This window comes from Symphodus melops (genome assembly GCF_947650265.1).
Source record: "Symphodus melops genome assembly, chromosome: 11".
Lineage (NCBI taxonomy): Eukaryota > Metazoa > Chordata > Actinopteri > Labriformes > Labridae > Symphodus > Symphodus melops.
The window spans coordinates 680,491-697,987 of NC_136701.1; the positions used below are offsets into that span (position 1 = coordinate 680,491).

Below are 17,497 nucleotides of genomic sequence, written 5' to 3' on the forward strand. Positions count from 1 at the left end.
TAAGAACGACGTCCTTGTTTGAGCACAGTTCATCCATGTGAGTTCACCTGGATCCTGTCCAACACCAGCGTGGTCCCCGAGTCCGGAACATTTGTGTTCACACTGATCAAATGAAACGGACTTTGGGGGTCTCGTGTCAGATCCAGGTCCGGGTCCCTGATGTGAATCCACCCTGACCCTCCTCATCTGAGCGAAACACAATCGGAGGAATATTTCTTTTGTCTAATCTTCAATGGAAACTTACAGAGATAATAAAATGTGCTTTCAGTGGTTCTTTAAAATGAAGTTCTGCTGTCGACCACCAGGTGGCAGTAAAGGAAACAAGTTCATATTTTATTTATTGAATGAAAATATACAAAGAGCGACACCTTCCTGTCAGTTTGGAAATAAGGCTCAGGTTTAAACTCTGCAGTCTGTTTGGAATGATCGTCTCACCTGCAGCGAGGATTTAAGGCTTCAGTTCAAAATGTCCACGACGCCTTCATGACGTCACTAACCATCCTGTTGGTGCGTTAATGTCACCTGACCTTCAAACGTCCACAGGTCAATATCTCTTGTCTTCAGGGGGCGTGGCCACGATCACCTCTTTGCTGCCAAAGTCCCAGAAGGCGGTCATGTGGAACGCCATGTTGGAGAAAACGACCAGGTACTCACAGAGGGCGAAGAAGGTGTAAACTGCAGGAGGGAGAGAAGAGACAGGAGGTGAACACCTGAGGACAAACACCTGAGGACGAACACCTGAGGACAAACACCTGAGGACAAACACCTGAAGATGAACACCTGAAGGATGAACACCTGAAGGATGAACACCTGAAGATGAACACCTGAACATGAACACCTGAAGATGAACACCTGAGGACAAACACCTGAACATGAACACCTGAAGATGAACACCTGAAGATGAACACCTGAAGGATGAACACCTGAAGGGTGAACACCTGAGGGTGAACACCTGAAGATGAACACCTGAAGGATGAACACCTGAAGGGTGAACACCTGAAGGGTGAACACCTGAGGGTGAACACCTGAAGATGAACACCTGAGGACAAACACCTGAACATGAACACCTGAAGATGAACACCTGAAGATGAACACCTGAAGGATGAACACCTGAAGGATGAACACCTGAAGGGTGAACACCTGAAGGGTGAACACCTGAAGGATGAACACCTGAAGGATGAACACCTGAAGGGTGAACACCTGAGGGTGAACACCTGAGGATGAACACCTGAGGATGAACACCTGAGGGTGAACACCTGAAGATGAACACCTGAGGGTGAACACCTGAACATGAACACCTGAAGGGTGAACACCTGAGGATGAACACCTGAAGGGTGAACACCTGAAGGGTGAACACCTGAAGATGAACACCTGAGGGTGAACACCTGAAGGGTGAACACCTGAACATGAACACCTGAAGATGAACACCTGAGGGTGAACACCTGAAGATGAACACCTGAGGGTGAACACCTGAGGACGAACACCTGAAGGATGAACACCTGAAGATGAACACCTGAGGGTGAACACCTGAAGATGAACACCTGAAGGATGAACACCTGAGGGTGAACACCTGAGGACGAACACCTGAAGATGAACACCTGAGGACGAACACCTGAAGGATGAACACCTGAAGATGAACACCTGAGGGTGAACACCTGAAGATGAACACCTGAGGGTGAACACCTGAGGACGAACACCTGAAGATGAACACCTGAGGGTGAACACCTGAGGATGAACACCTGAAGGATGAACACCTGAGGGTGAACACCTGAGGATGAACACCTGAGGACGAACACCTGAAGATGAACACCTGAGGGTGAACACCTGAAGATGAACACCTGAAGGATGAACACCTGAGGGTGAACACCTGAGGATGAACACCTGAGGACGAACACCTGAAGATGAACACCTGAGGGTGAACACCTGAGGACGAACACCTGAAGATGAACACCTGAAGGATGAACACCTGAGGGTGAACACCTGAGGATGAACACCTGAGGACGAACACCTGAAGATGAACACCTGAGGGTGAACTCACCTCCGGCCTCACAGAACTTGTTGTGTCGTCTGAAGAAGTAAGCAGCAGCCAAACAGCAGCTGACGTTGAAGAGGAAGAGACGCAGCTTCCAGCGATATGATGTCACTTCCTGTGGAGGACGCAGAGTTTAATTTCACACGGCGGAGAAAAGTCAAACATCACAGAGTCCGAATCCTCGACAGCGTTTATCAGAGAGGTCGCGGGGTCGTCATGACAACAGATGTTTTAACTTCCATGTGATTCTGACTGTGTGTGTATGTGGAGCTCCTGCTGGGCACAGTGACCTCACAGACTGGAACATGTGACGTGATGTGGGCGGAGCTTAGGTGTGAAACATCTTGAAGAGTTCCAGGCTCAGTGTTGCTGGATCAGTGACTCTGCAGCGCCCCCCGCAGGAGAAACACTGCACTTCTTCATTAAACGTTTCAGAGTTTTATAAAACACTAAAGCTGCTGCAGGAGGAGAGACTCGTGGTCATGTTGCACGCCACGTGTTCAGAGGTCAGAGTGCAGGTCGCAGCAGGGCAAGAACACGACCTCCGTCCGACATCAAACACAAAAACAACCTTTCAAAACGTCTTTTTGAGACGTTTAAAATCTGTGTTAAAAAAAATGGAAACGACGAAATACTGGGTGTGTACATCTGTCACACACACACACACACACACACACACACACACACACACACACACACACACACACACACACACACACACACACACACACACACACACACACACACACACACACACACACACACTGTTTACCTCGGGGTTCACGTAGTGTCTCCTGATCACCTGCCACAGTCTGCAGGTGATGAGCATGTGCAGCAGTGAGCAGCTGATGAACACAATGAAAGCGTTTTTATGAACACCTGCAGACACACACACACACACACACACACACACACACACACAGACACACACACACACACACACAGCTCGTTAAACAATCAGTTTGACTCTTTCATTATTCACAAACACAGAACAGAAGATGAAACAGTTTGACATTTAATCGTCTCTGAAGACCAACGTGACGGATCCTCGTCACTGATGAACCATCAAACAGCTTTGATCAGTGCGTGGGGGGGGGGGGGGGGGGGGGGCGGCGGGGCGTGGGGGGGGGTGCGTGGGGGGGGGGGACTCTTGCTGCGTGACCTCGGAGCTGAGAGTGACGTCGAGCGTCTTCCTGTTACAGGTCAGAAAAGCAACATGGACGCCTGCAGGAGTAGCTCTGTCTTGTTAGCTAACACCAGACGGTAACGAGCGGTCAGGATTCTGTCAGCGTGTTTATCCAATCAAACTACAAGAGGAACAAGCGGCGAATAAACACGACAGCTTTAACATACGGTTGATGTACGGAGCAGCCATCTTGGATTCTAACTCACGCAGCCCCGACGAGTAAATACGAGTTCAGAGGGCGTTCCAGTTGACACTTCCCAGTTCAAGTGGAACGCAGCCCACTGATTGGTGGAGAGACACGGGGTCACTCCGAACCTGACTCGCAAATATCTGTGCGTACCAGGAACGTCGGAGCGCTCTGAGCGGCGTTCTCATCGGCGGGTTGTGTCGACCATAAGAAGCTGCAGGTTAATAATAAATCAGGTCGTTTGGTTTCAGGCTCGTTGTCCATAAAGTTAAATACGTTTTTTTATGTGTTGCATTTATTTATCTAAGTTATCTCAGGTTAAATCCCAAGTCGTCATGGAAACCTCTCCACGATCAGACCGTTGTGTTGATTCACTTCCTGTCGGCTCGTACTCACTGTAAGTTTCTGTGGACGACACGTACGTGAGCAGCAGCAGACCCGTGTTTTCTGCCAGGCTGCAGACGAGCGCCATCCCGCTCAGCAGCAGCTCGGGCAGCCTCTCGAAGCGGCGGCGGTAAAAGCTGAAGTAGGCGATGGACACCAGGTAGCGAGGCGCAGAGTGCAGGCCGATGCAGCAGCGCCATATGTAGCGCTCGGGCAGCAGGCTGATGGCGGCGCTGATGGACGGGAGGTAATTTGAAACCTGGTTAATGAGGACAGAGGATTTATTACTTAACGCCACATCTCGCCAACAAACAGCCTGACTTCCTGCGTTGACTCACGCGACAGTGTGTGAACGTCGAGTCCTCGAAGTGGTAGAGCAGCGAGATGAAGAGGCAGGCGATGAGGCCGGTCAGAGGGAGCAGCACCGTCCCCACCGCGAAGCTCGTGAACTGGAGGCGGATCAGGGGCCGGTCCCGGTCCCGGTCCCCGTACGGCCCCTGGAGCATCCTGAACATGACACAACAAGAGGTCGATTATTTCATGTTCACACGACGGAGCTCTCGATGAACTTCGGTCCTTTCTGATTCGTCTTTTAAATCTTCACAAACTGTGATTTTAAAGGTCGCTGGAATCCAAAGCTTCAAACACTTTAAAAACAAGAAACGCTGCTCGCACTCCGCTGGAGGCGAGGAGAGTTAGTGTCCGTCACTAGTCGTGCTCAGACTGTTTACACGCCTGTGACCTTTAACCTTCAGCCTGAATGTCTTGGAGTCGTAATGAGGGATGAAGAGTTCTCTGAACTTCAGAGGCGTTACTGAGGAGAAGAGATTAGCAGAATCTGTTTCTTTATTTACAACTTTAGACCAGGGGGGTCCAAAGTGCGGCCCGGGGGCCATTTGAGGCCCTTGAGGGGATTTTTTTGTGGCCCTCCACTTCAATCAAAGAATCAGAAGTTTTTGTGCTGAGGTCATTCAGATGACTTATTTAGTTATTTTTATTTTTCATGTGAGCGAGGGCTGAAAGATACAAAAGGTTCAGTATAAATGTGTTTTTTTTCTTTTTTAACATCTTTGATTATTTTCCAAATGTTTTGTTATCAATAAGAAATTAACCTTTACATATTCTTTTACAAACAAGTAAACTGTTGATTAACCATTTAATAACCTGAGCTAAACACAGAGAGCTTTTACAAAAACATTAATCACGTTACAGACTTGATAAAGTGAAAACAAATAAAAAACAGAAAAAAAGAACAAAAAATTCAAAGTATTTCATTTCCTTTATTAAAGAGCTTCTTTTGATTCTGATCTAAAAAGTCTCACAATTTGTCCAAATTTAGAACAACAGTTTCCTATTGTAATTATTTATTGTGTTTTTATGTCACCTTTATAGAAATCAAAATACAAAAAGTTCCTTACAATATTTAAAAAACAAAACCTGTCCTGCCCGCAAGAAAAACATCAGCTATTTAAACAGTGAGAGGGAGTTTGTCTGTAATTTATTCAAAAAAAACAAAACAAGACAATATGAAACTGAGTGTGGAGGACTACGGAAAAGGATTAGGGTCAGACATGAGATATTTAAAAAAAAAAAGGATTTATTTCGAATTGTTTCGAAACATTTACATGTTTTTCTCTCATGTCTGGCCCTCGTCTCCTTCCATACTTGAGGCTACCGTTACCATGACAACCACGTAACCTATGACCCTCTACCACCTGTACAACGTACCTCTTTACAGGTAACATGTTAGCCGAACAGTAGAGCCAAATAAACAGACTCCAGAGTCATCGAGAAGAAGATAAGAGTTTATCTCGGAGAAAATAAACGAGTTATTTCACATTCAATACATCATGTCACTCCACTCTGAGCAGGCTAACAGGAAACAATCATATTCACCTGAGTGTGAACACTCACCTTTACAGCTCTGCCCACTGACTGGACCTCGACCTCGGCGTCACGGCCATAAAACCCCCTCAGTGAGCGAAGCTACAGCTGTTAGCTCACAGGCTAAAGCTGTTAGCTCACAGGCTAAAGCTGTTAGCTTCTCTCATGACAGTTAGCCAACATTAGCGGACAACTTCAGTCCGCGCTGATGTTAAATGCTCTTTAAAAACTTTAAAACAGTTTCTATAGTTGATGTGTGGCGTCTTTAAAGCTTCTATGGTCCGTTTAATGGCACTTACATACTTTAGATTGTGTTTTTTTCGATAGGTTTGATGTTTCTAAACCGGGCAGACATTTACCGGCGTTAGGCTATCTGTGGTAATGATGCATTCACGTACACTCGGAGGGTTTATTTACCAAAGTCAAAAATTTATAAAAATTAACAAGTAATAAAATGTTTTATTGTATGCTCTACCTAAGTTGATGAACTTAAGTCAGTCATGGAGTGGTTGATAACACCCCCCTCCCCACACACATTTCGAGCACTTGTTCCAAAGGAGCCGTGTCGGGAATATGAAGATTGATAATACCGATCATTTTGACAACACTTGAATGCAGCATAAAGTTTACAGTGTCAGGCCGTCACGCCCCTTCAAAATAAGATTCAAATTTCGAACCTTGAGAGAGAAACAGTTGAATGAAGTATATATGTATATATGTATATATATGATGAATAAATACTCTTTTTTATTTTTAATGAATTCATTTATTTACTGGTACCAGACTTCCCACAGCAATGACCCATTAACACCAAATACACCTTTCCAACAGCAGTAACAAGGCACTCCAGGAAAAGTCTGTAACAATTTGAAACCAGACTCAGTTGCAGAGAAGGACACAAAAAGTCACAAAAAAGGCAACATGATGACAAACAGAATATTATATAGTCTAAATATGAAAATCAATATATGAGGAAATTAAATGAATGAAAAAAGAAAAGAATTAAACAAATCACAAATTAAATTTAATCACCAAATAAAAAATGCTCTCTTATTTATCAGGGCAGGATTTAAGCACATCAGCTTTTAAAGAAAGGAAAAGTAAATAAAAATGTTAAAATCATCGTTGTTTTGAGGTCATGTCGAGGAGTGTAACACAAAGTGTGTCTGAATGTTAAAAAACAAGCCTTCAGATCATTTCTCATGGAGGACATTTGTTTTGTGTTTGAATCTCTTGACGACATTTTCAAATATAACAGAGTCAGAGACTGTTACAGGATATAAAGAGAAATCAATAAACATGCTTTAAAATCTGTGATTGGATTGAAAGATATTAAATTCATGAGGGCTGTTAAATCTAGAATCAATCAGAATTAAAAATCTGCTACATGCTTTAAACACACTGAATGCCGGTGAAGCGCTTCAATCACATCCTGTAGAGTTGAATGAACTACACAGTTATTAAAGCTTTAAGTCACTCAAGCGAGCCCTGTGAATTCTTGAGCGTCATCATCTTCATCACCGTCTCCGTCGCCTTCAACATTTCTGACTTCATCATCTCTCTTCAGTGCTGAAGGACAGTCGGGCCAGAGCTCCCTCACCAACTTATCTGCTTCCTCGTAGGAATCAAAAGGGCTCCCCTGATCGATCACAACGGCTCCTCTGACACAGAACGTCAGGCTCTCTCTCAGTCGGTCCACATCAAACTTCAGCACCTGAAACAGGAGGACAGAGCAGAGTGGTTAAAACAGGGGCAGGACTACAGTGAGACACCAAGCTAGTTCTGTTGAGGTTTTAGAGTTCGGGCTTGGTAAAGTTAGAGCTGATGTTAGTCCTCTTCTGTTCTGACACAAAGCTTAACGAAGAGTTAAGTCCTGCCCGTGATGCTCATTGGTTGGTTGGGGTTTGACAGGATCCAATACTGTGTCTGTCTCTGGGAGTGACGGTGAACCTCTCAGTCATCTCAAGTTTTGCGAGCAGTTAGCCAAAAACAGCTTTCAGCTCAGGCTTTATGACACTACGTCCACAGATTAGAGTCTAAAGAGAGAATGTCTGATGAAGAACAGATTGTTCGCTGCCCTCTAGTAAAGATATCTGTTTAAAGAGAGAGACCTATCGTTGTCAGAGTATCGTCGATGGACGTCATGATGTCATTGCGGTGGATTGTGTTCTGGCAGCTTTTACTCTCCATACAGACTGTTTCTCCTGCAAGCGCCAAGCTTTGCTGAAACCTCATTGGTCAGTAAACAAAATGTACTACAAACAGAAACTGCAAGGCTAAAATCCAGACCCCGAAGTACCCAGTCAAGATGTGTCTGTAAAAGAGATGACTCAGCAGAAATCACTGTCTTGAGTCTCAGCGCCAGAAGAGCCAGTCAGCTCAATGAAGTGACGCACAGGAAAAAAGGGAAATGCCGTTTTTTGTGTTTTGACCTTCAGGGCCACCGGAAGAAGTTGAACTTAAAAAATAACATTGTTATCATCAGAGCAGCGAAGGTACCTTGTTATCCACATGCAGAGCGACGGCAACATTATCCCAAACATAGAATTGTGGCCACCTTTCGCAGGGTTCTGCTCCCATCTGCTTTTTGTCGTCTCTACAGACCAACTCATACCTGAAAAATACAAAGAAAAAAAGAAAAAAGAATTAGATAGAACTTTAGCTTCACATACTCCCCTCGCCTTCAGTGTGTGAAGTGTGTTGTTGTAAATCCACTCTGATCCTGTATTTGATCATGTCTATAAACCCCTCTATTTCAGCCCTGCTCAGAACAGGCTGTTTCTGTGTCTGTAGCTTTAAATATGTAAATGAGCTGTGTCTGACCACGCCCCCTCTCTGGAAGGGCTCGGGTGTACTCGCTGCTTTCTGGCTCCATGTCCTATTGTTTACGGTGAGAAGGCAGACTCAGAGGGCAGAACAAACACCTAGCTGTGGGAGTGTCACCCACCTGGGGGAGGGGCTACTGCCCTTTGTGATGTCATGAAGGGGAGGGGCTACTGCCCTTTGTGATGTCATGAAGGGAACATCTCCAAACGGCCTGTTTGAGCAGGCAGAAGACGGAGAGGGTGGACTTTTTTCATCATTGGGGGGTTTGGAGACAAATAGAGACACATGTTAGAGGAACAGGGTGAGGTGGATTTAGCAGAAGATGTGACCTTGAAGTTTCTTCTATTCTAAGTTTTTTTCTTTATTTGCGTTGATATGAGTTCAGAGATGACGGCTCAAAACAGCCAACAGGAAAACTTCACTCTCTGTGTTCTGTCTGCTTTAAACAACACAGACCAAACCCAAAGACATTTAGTCAGACAGAAACCATCAAATGTCATCTTGACTTGTTCAGAACGGTTGTTAATAAACAAGTGGGAATCTCATGGATATAAAAGTGTGTCATTAGCAAAGAAATGATTTTAAAAAACCTTCTGTTCAGAAAAGCATTGTAGCTAAACTCAGTCGTCATTCATACTCCACGATGATGTAATATCTGTATCCCAGTCTGTGAATTCATAAAGTCCTTGCTCTAGGACTGACCGATGTAGGATTCTTGGGGCCGATCCCGATATGGATATCAAGGAGAGAAAATCATCAGCCACAGTTTGGTTCTGTAACATGTGACAAACAGTTCAAAGGTCAGTCCCTCAGACAGCTGATTACCTGTGCGTCTCACACATGGCCTCAGACCTCCACAGGAAGTGACCATCTCTGTAAGCACAGACAGAGTCTGGCCCGTCTGTCAGTAATGGATGGTTATCATACAGGTGCTGATGGTCTGGACCGTGGACCACCACAGCATACATCACTTCCTGTTTGTGCAGGTCGGTCCTCAGCACTCGCATGACGGGCTCTGCTCCACCGCAAAACTAGAGAGGAGAAAACAGATTTAACTGGACGCAGGATCGTAGCCAGGATTTTCAGTGTCTGTTGCTGCCTCACAAACCCTGTTCAGACCGGTCCTAATGGGGGGTGAGGGTGGGGGTTACCTGGTCTCTGTAGGCCTTCAGCACCTCCTCCAGGCTGAGGGTGAATCGGTATGAGCCGTACATGGAGCTGTTCAAGAAGACCGGGGAGGAGGCAAACTTATCCAGGAAGCTCTCCTGCATCTGGACCTGCTCCTCGGTCCGGTCCGGGTAGGTGGTCTTCAGGAGCCTCCTCTCAGCTGACGCCACCTCCTCTAGACCCACAGACAGACTCCACCACAGCAGGGAGCTGTTAGAGGGGTCCATGAAGCCCTCCTCCGTCCTGATGCCCTGTAGTCCATCTTGGTTTGTGTCGTGTTTCAGACGAGTCACATGAAACTCAGGTCGCGGGTAAGGAGGGATGTAGTATCCGTTGACGGGTTCGTCGTTAGAGATGTCAAGCATGTTATCTTTCATGAGGTACTTGTTACCCAGATGCTGAGCTTCCGTTTTCAGGTCACGCAGCTTCAGGTGACGACCCTTTACAGAGTAAACACTATGTCCTCTCCTATTTCTTTTCTGCTCCATGATCGGACCGAGGAGGATTTATAACGGAAAGGAAAAGAAACTCTCCTGTTGACTGAGGCGAGCTTTTATACCTGCGTTATGATAAGCCACACCTCGAATACCTGTGCTTCTCGAAGCTATTGATTAACGTGCAGAAACAAGTTTGCATAGCAAACAGTCATTGATAAGTGTACAGTCATGACTGTCTTCCTCTCACTCCAGCTGTCAGCCACACCCACCTTGTTGTATAATTTCTGTAATGATGTGAATTCAGTGTTGCGGATGTCAGTCAGACCTGATCCAGTTCAGCTCTTCCTGATATCTGCAGGACGTTTAGGAGAACTTGTTGTTCACTCCAGGCTGCTTCACGTCATAGATTATTCTAGGTGGGTCAATGTGACCCTGATGATGAATATATGCAGAGCCTTTGGAAGAGTCTGACAGTTCTGTTTGAGCATGACACTGAACCACAAGAGTGATGTTGAATCACGTCTTCTCGAGTATTCATCTGATGTATAAACTTTAATCAACATGAGCCGTCTAAGGACTCTGACTGTGTGGAGTCAAGTCTTGATCATTTCCTCAAAATAGATAGAATGAAAAAACAAAAGACAGACACTATGATTGGTTAATACAAAAAAAAAAGTGCTGGACCTTTCCAACAGCAGTAAGAAGGCACTCCAGGTATAGTCTAAATATAAAAGATCAATATATGAGCAAATTAAATGAATGAAAAAAGAAAAGAATTAAACAAATCACACATTAATTTAATCACCAAATGAAAGATGGTCTCATCTTTATCAGTGCAGGATTTAAACATGATATGAATCAGCTTTAAAGAAAGGAAAGTTAAATAAAAACATTATAATAATCATCATTATGAGGTCATGTCGAGGAGTGTAACACAAAGTGTGTCTGAGTGTTAAAAAACAAGCCTTCAGATCATTTCTCATAAAGGACATTTGTTTGTGTGTTTGAATCTCTTGACGACATTTTCAAATATAACAGAGTCAGAAACTGTTACAGGATATAAAGAGAAATAAATAAACACGCTTTATAATCTGTGATTGGATTAAAAGATCGTAATCTGGAATCAATCAAATTAAAAATCTGCTACATGCTTTAAACACTCTGAATGCCGGTGAGGCGCTTCATTCACTTAGAGTTCAATGAAGTAATTATTGTCATCCCAGTGTATGAAGTCGTCAGTTAACAGTTATTAGAGCTTTAAGTTTTGTTTCTATATAATGGAGTTTTACAGGGTCGGTTTGGGCTGCTCTTTCAAGGAGCCCTCAATTACTGTTGAAGGTTCAAATGTATGTAACCAATTTGTTAATAATAAATAAGTCTGTTTTTCTCATACCTGCTGATGCTAACTGTTGTTTTCTGTTTGATTAATTTGATCAAGCCTGTTCTAACACGCCATAATACAAAATAAGTCATAAAAGTATGATTCGTTCTGATATCGGACCGATATTGGTATCAATCAATCCTGAAGGCTTCAATATCGGTATCATATCAGAAGTAAAAAAGTTGTATCGGGAAATCTCTAACAGTCGGGCCAGAGCTCCCTCACCAACTCTTTTGCTTCCTCGAAGGAATCAAAAGTGTTCTTCTTTCTCTTCTTCCCAACTGAAATCTCTGCTCCGTCACAGAACGTCAGGCTCTCTCTCAGTCGGTCCACATCAAACTTCAGCACCTGAAACAGGAGGACAGAGCAGAGTGGTTAAAACAGGGGCAGGACTACAGTGAGACACCAAGCTAGTTCTGTTGAGGTTTTAGAGTTCGGGCTTGGTAAAGTTAGAGCTGATGTTAGTCCTCTTCTGTTCTGACACAAAGCTTAACGAAGAGTTAAATCCTGCCCATGATGCTCATTGGTTGGTTGGGGTTTGACAGGATCCAATACTGTGTCTGTCTCTGGGAATGACGGTGAACCTCTCAGTCATCTCAAGTTTTGCTAGCTGTTAGCCAAAAACAGCTTTCAGCTCAGGCTTTATGACACTACGTCCACAGATTAGAGTCTAAAGAGAGAATGTCTGATGAAGAACAGATTGTTTGCTGCCTTTGGGATTTTCACTCACGAACATCCCCCAATCAGACAGGAAATCTTGCAAAACCTCTTGAGATCAAATTCCAGAGTCAACAAGCGGAAGAAGAGGATGTAACAGGGATCATTTGTGCTGTTTTTATCTAGAAAAACACGTTTTAAAAAGAGGCAGCATGAGCTGTACTTGCTACATGATGATATGGAGGTGAGTTGTTGTTGTTTTGCTCCCGGTGTTTCCTCATCACTACGTTACCTCGCTTTCTGATTGGCTACACGTCACAGTCAACAGGCTCATGCTTGTTTCCCCTCGGGGGGGGGGGGGAAACACCACACACGATAAGAAATCGGGCCAAAACAATCCAACATGTTTAATATCCCCGATTTGATATCGGAGCGGTCCCAACGTCCTTCCGATCAGACGAGAGCAGTCTTAGCACACCACACACGGCAGGATTATTTTATAAGATTATTTTATGATAATCGGGGCTTCCTTAAGATTATTGGAAGTGGAGAATCGTGGCCAAAATTGGCCTAAGTAACGTGCCATGTGAACCAGCCTTAAGTCAGCAGGCTATTCAATTTGGTCTTGGAAGCTAGGCACGAGCATTCCCACCTCAAGTCCTGTCAGGATAAGGGGAGGTCACGCATCTTAGGCAGCTGGCTATGCAACAATTGTGAGGTTACACTCTCAACTGGACAAATGGCTAAATTGTTGTCTGGAACACGAAAGAGCAAAAATGAAACTGCTCACTAATCAACATGCAAACACAACTAACACACAACTCAATGTGTGCTGTGCTTAAACAACAACAAAAATGTAATGTCCCAAAGAAAAGAGAATCTCCTTTCAAGGATAAAAAGTTTGGATTACTGTGAAGAAAGAATGCAACAAAGCTGTTTTATTATGGGCCTCACACGGGGCACCATAATGTTGGGGTTTTCAGGAGCTCATACACGATCAACAATTATGTTGGGTTTTATAGAGTACAATTTAGTTATCAAATAAATAATAATTATCTTTATTTAGTATTAATATAAATTAACAAAAAGATTAAAGTAAGTTTCATAAACCTCAGTTATACATATATATATTATCTGTATTTAATTGTCACAAACCAGTGCTCTTTAAATTATAACATTTATTTAACAAAGAAACAAGTTAATCAATGAAACTGAATCAAACAAATTAATATTATAAAATAAACTACATAAAAAAGCATGAACATGCAAGCGTGGCACGCGTGTGTGTGTGTGTGTGTGTGTGTGTGTGTGTGTGTGTGTGTGTGTGAGAGTGAGACAGAGAGAGAAAGGCGGGTTAACAAGATGGTGGAGAGGGACACTGCACCCTGTGGTCATGTCACATGCGGCTTCCCGATCAAATAGCTGAAAATCTCTGATCAGTAACTATTACATTGATCTTTCTGATGGAGGAGCACAGGACAAATGGGACAAAAGGGAAGTGTTGTGTTTCATGAAATATTGTTGTGTTTTTGCCTTCAGGGCCACCGTAAGAAGTAGAACTTTAAAAATAACATCGTTACCATCAGAGCAGTGAAGGTACCTTGTTATCCACATGCAGAGCGACGGCAACATTATCCCAAACATAGTAGTACTGGGCCCTCCCTTTGCAGGGTTCTGCTCCCATCTGCTTTTCATCATCTCTACGGACCAACTGATAGCTGAAAAATACACAGAAAACAATAAATAAATTAACCTTTGTCAGTACATAAAATTTACATACTCCTCCTCTTCTTCAAGTGATATCAGTGTCCTCGCTCCTCTTCATCATGTGTGTGAAGTGTGTTGTTGTAAATCCACTCTGATCCTGTATTTGATCATGTCTATAAACCCCTCTATTTCAGCCCTGCTCAGAACAGGCTGTTTCTGTGTCTGTAGCTTTAAATATGTAAATGAGCTGTGTCTGGCCACGCCCCCTCTCTGGAAGGGCTCGGGTGTACTCGCTGCTTTCTGGCTCCATGTCCTATTGTTTACGGTGAGAAGGCAGACTCAGAGGGCAGAACAAACACCTAGCTGTGGGAGTGTCACCCACCTGGGGGAGGGGCTACTGCCCTTTGTGATGTCATGAAGGGGAGGGGCTACTGCCCTTTGTGATGTCATTAAGGGAAAATCTCCAAAAACGGCCTGTTTGAGCAGGCAGAAGACGGAGAGGATGGACTTGTCTCATCATTGGAGCTTTTTTCTGGGCAGAAAAACGCTCTCTGTGCGCTCGAAAGCGCTCGCATGACATGACATGTGTGCTGAGAGAAAAAGTGTTGTACAGCCCTGTCTCCATGACGACAGCTTGTTGACAATGGCAACTGTATGACTGACACGGCATCCGAGAAAGATGAAGGAGAGGATTATGTGACTTTAAAGATTATTGTATTCTAAGTTTTGTTTCACAGGTTCGACCCCACAGTTTGGTTCTGTAACATGTAACAAACAGTTCAAAGGTCAGTCCCTCAGACAGCTGATTACCTGTGCGTCTCACACATGGCCTCAGACCTCCACAGGAAGTGACCATCTCTGTAAGCACAGACAGAGTCTGGCTCATCTGTCAGTAATGGATGGTTATCATACAGGTGCTGATGGTCTGGACCGTGGACCACCACAGTATACATCACTTCCTGTTTGTAAAGGTCGGTCCTCAGCACTCGCATGACGGGCTCTGCTCCACCGCAAAACTAGAGAGGAGAAAACAGATTTAACTGGACGCCTCACACCTCTCTATACACTCAGGAGAGAACGGGACAGAAACACTTTCTTCCTCCTTCAGAGAGCTGTCATTTAGAAAACTTCTCCCAGAAAAGTTAGAGACACAAGGTCATGCTTTATTGAAGTTTCAAACTGGTTATAACTTTATTTTTTAACTTCTGTGAAGTTTAAAAACAACTTTGTCTTCATTCAGATTATAAACGTGTTGGATGGAATGGTTCCATATTTGAATTACTTTCCAAATCCTTCAAATATGAAAAATGTGTGAACATTGATGATTTTTATTTATTACCCTTCTTTCTTCAAACCCTGTTCAGACCGGTCCTAATGGGGGGGTGAGGGTGGGGGTTACCTGGTCTCTGTAGGCCTTCAGCACCTCCTCCAGGCTGAGGGTGAATCGGTATGAGCCGAGTCTGGAGCTGTTCAAGAAGGCCGGGGAGGAGGCAAACTTATCCAGGAAGCTCTCCTGCATCTGGACCTGCTCCTCGGTCCGGTCCGGGTAGGTGGTCTCCAGGAGCTTCCTCTCAGCTGACGCCACCTCATCTAGACCCACAGACAGACTCCACCACAGCAGGGGGGTGTCAAAGGGGTTCTTGAAGCCCTCCTCCGTCCTGATGCCCTGTAATCCTTCTCGGTTTGTGTCGTGTTTCAGACAAGTCACATGAAACTCAGGTCGCGGGTAAGGAGGGATGGTTTTTTTGAAGAGGTACCGGTTATTTAAAGCCTGAGCTACATCTTTCAGGTCATCCAGCTTCAGGTGGCGACCCTCTACACGGTGAAATTTATGGTGCCTCCTGTTTGTTTCATGCTCCATGGTCGAACCGAGAAAGAGAGGAAAAGGGACTCTCCTGTTGACGGAGGCGAGCTTTTATACGATGCGCCACACCCTGAACACCTGTGCTTCTCCATGCAAATGATTAAACTGCAGAAACAGGTTTCACAACAAACAATGTCCAGTCATGACTGTTTACTGTCACAGCACTGTTGGCCCTCTCATTACTTTTCCATTCAGACATTCTTCCTCTCACTCCACCTCATCAGCTCTCTCAGCTGCACTTTACAGAAAACAGCCTCTAAAATCTGCCAGCAGTCAGCAGCTGCTCTCCGTGCTTCATACTGTTGGTACCTACTATTCAGTAAACACACAAAACAAGTCAGTTGATCACAGGTGCAGAACAAGTGTAGAGCAGAAGTCAAGTCCCAAAAAGGAAGACTGACCCAGAGAGAAGCTTGTGCTTCCCTCCTCTATACTCTGGTTAACTCTCAACATCTACGTTATGAAAATTTCAATATACATTTTGAGTTACGTCAAAATAATGTATCAAAAACAAGACATATATGGTTCTATGTGTGTTTGTCATGCAGCTGCAGGACCCTGATCTCTAACAGGGCACCTGAACGCACCACACTATGTGAGCAGTCCAGGACCCCCAATAAGATTTACAGCCTGCACTTACACAAGCGCCAACTATTCTAACACATAATAATATGACACTCCTTACAATGTTATAAGTACACATTATGCATGTAACACACATCAACTCTTTATGATCAGGTTTATAAAAGTTAAAATATGACTTGTGATGAGCTAAATTCAGCCTGAACTCAGCTTGAGGGGAAATTCTCCTGTGAGGGGTCAAAGGTCAGCCGAGCTTTCAGCTGCTGACGATGAGCAGTCTCCCTCGCTTCAGACCGGTGAGGTGAATCATCTGGGACCTTTCAACAACACACACACACACACACACACACACACACACACACACACACACACACACACACACACACACACACACACACACACACACACACACACACACACACACACACACACACACACACACACACACACACACACACACACACACACACACACACACACACACACACAATCCACAAATGTTTGATGCACAAACTTTTCAAATTCAAGAAAAACATTTGGTAAAGGTTGACTCTCTTCAATTTAAACATTTAAATATGAAATTGAGCCAAAAAAAAAAGAACCTTTAAAGGTAAAACAGTTCTAACTTCATGGTTACAACGAGATTTGTCTCTATTAGCAGGATTATCTAAGATGAAAGCTCAAACAGTTTGTTCTTCCTTGTTGTTCGCTTCAACACTCATCTTCCCGTGTCCTTTGTTCACTCACTGTTTGGGCAGGCCATCCTCATCAACAGTCCCAAGGAACCTCAGAGAGCTCAGGAGCTGCCAGAAAAAGGAGAGGTTAGAATATAAAGATAGAGACGAGCAGTAATAAGATATGAAAGCAGAGAGAGATAAGAGATCCTGGTGCCAGTTCCCCCGGTAGTCTAGACCTATAGCAGCAGAACTATGAGCTGGTCTAGACCTGATCCAGTCCTAACTATAAGATTTATCTAAAAGAAATGTTTGAAGTCTGTTCTTACAAGTTCATATTTATTTCTCTGTAAGGTGTTGTGGAATTTTTCCCATTACCAAAGAGTGAAAATAAAGAGTGAGAAGATCTATTCAAAAAGGAACCCCAAGATCGATCTGGTCTCAGTGAACATTTATTCGAAGGCAAGATAAGCGTTCGAAGACCCCTCTCTCACACGGTGAGGAGAGAAAGAGGCCCCGAGAAAAGGCA

At 44.2% G+C, this 17,497-nt stretch overlaps 2 protein-coding genes across 4 annotated transcripts; both read right to left on the reverse strand.

Annotated features, from left to right (window-relative positions):
- Nucleotides 1-306: 306 nt before the first annotated feature.
- pgap2 (post-GPI attachment to proteins 2) lies at nucleotides 307-6,142 on the reverse strand. Of its 2 annotated transcripts, XM_079356122.1 has the most exons (7): nucleotides 5,704-6,142; nucleotides 4,128-4,296; nucleotides 3,802-4,048; nucleotides 2,805-2,911; nucleotides 2,039-2,147; nucleotides 528-675; nucleotides 307-430 (listed from the first exon to the last, which is right to left on the reverse strand). In XM_079356122.1, exons 2-6 carry the CDS (start codon nucleotides 4,293-4,295, stop codon nucleotides 545-547), a joined length of 762 nt encoding a protein of 253 aa, XP_079212248.1. In that variant the 5' UTR covers nucleotide 4,296; nucleotides 5,704-6,142; the 3' UTR covers nucleotides 307-430; nucleotides 528-544. The 2 variants fall into 2 exon arrangements, with proteins under 2 accessions (XP_079212248.1, XP_079212247.1); XM_079356121.1 differs by having other exon boundaries at nucleotides 307-675; nucleotides 5,704-6,131.
- Nucleotides 6,143-6,429: 287 nt separating this feature from the next.
- LOC306831873 (uncharacterized protein) lies at nucleotides 6,430-15,720 on the reverse strand. 2 transcript variants are annotated; one of them, XM_079356120.1, is made up of 5 exons: nucleotides 15,248-15,720; nucleotides 14,659-14,864; nucleotides 13,742-13,859; nucleotides 11,688-11,832; nucleotides 6,430-7,242 (listed from the first exon to the last, which is right to left on the reverse strand). In XM_079356120.1, exons 1-5 carry the CDS (start codon nucleotides 15,707-15,709, stop codon nucleotides 7,151-7,153), a joined length of 1,023 nt encoding a protein of 340 aa, XP_079212246.1. In that variant the 5' UTR covers nucleotides 15,710-15,720; the 3' UTR covers nucleotides 6,430-7,150. The 2 variants fall into 2 exon arrangements, with proteins under 2 accessions (XP_079212246.1, XP_079212245.1); XM_079356119.1 differs by lacking the exons at nucleotides 11,688-11,832; nucleotides 13,742-13,859; nucleotides 14,659-14,864; nucleotides 15,248-15,720 and adding exons at nucleotides 8,173-8,287; nucleotides 9,325-9,530; nucleotides 9,651-10,234 and having other exon boundaries at nucleotides 6,430-7,387.
- Between the last annotated feature and the right edge of the window lie 1,777 nt (nucleotides 15,721-17,497).

Bases quoted from the DNA above. Each gene is read 5' to 3' on its own strand.
- pgap2 (XM_079356122.1), bottom strand. From the start codon at position 4,295: ATGCTCCAGGGGCCGTACGGGGACCGGGACCGGGACCGGCCCCTGATC. The intron at 2,148-2,804 runs GTAAACAGTGTG...CGTCCTCCACAG, and splicing joins GACACTACGTGAACCCCGAG to GAAGTGACATCATATCGCTG. The intron at 676-2,038 runs GTGAGTTCACCC...TCCCTCCTGCAG, and splicing joins CAAGTTCTGTGAGGCCGGAG to TTTACACCTTCTTCGCCCTC.
- LOC306831873 (XM_079356119.1), bottom strand. From the start codon at position 10,154: ATGGAGCAGAAAAGAAATAGGAGAGGACATAGTGTTTACTCTGTAAAG. The intron at 9,531-9,650 runs GTAACCCCCACC...TCTCCTCTCTAG, and splicing joins TGAAGGCCTACAGAGACCAG to TTTTGCGGTGGAGCAGAGCC. The intron at 7,388-8,172 runs GTACCTTCGCTG...CTCCTGTTTCAG, and splicing joins CTCTGCATGTGGATAACAAG to GTGCTGAAGTTTGATGTGGA.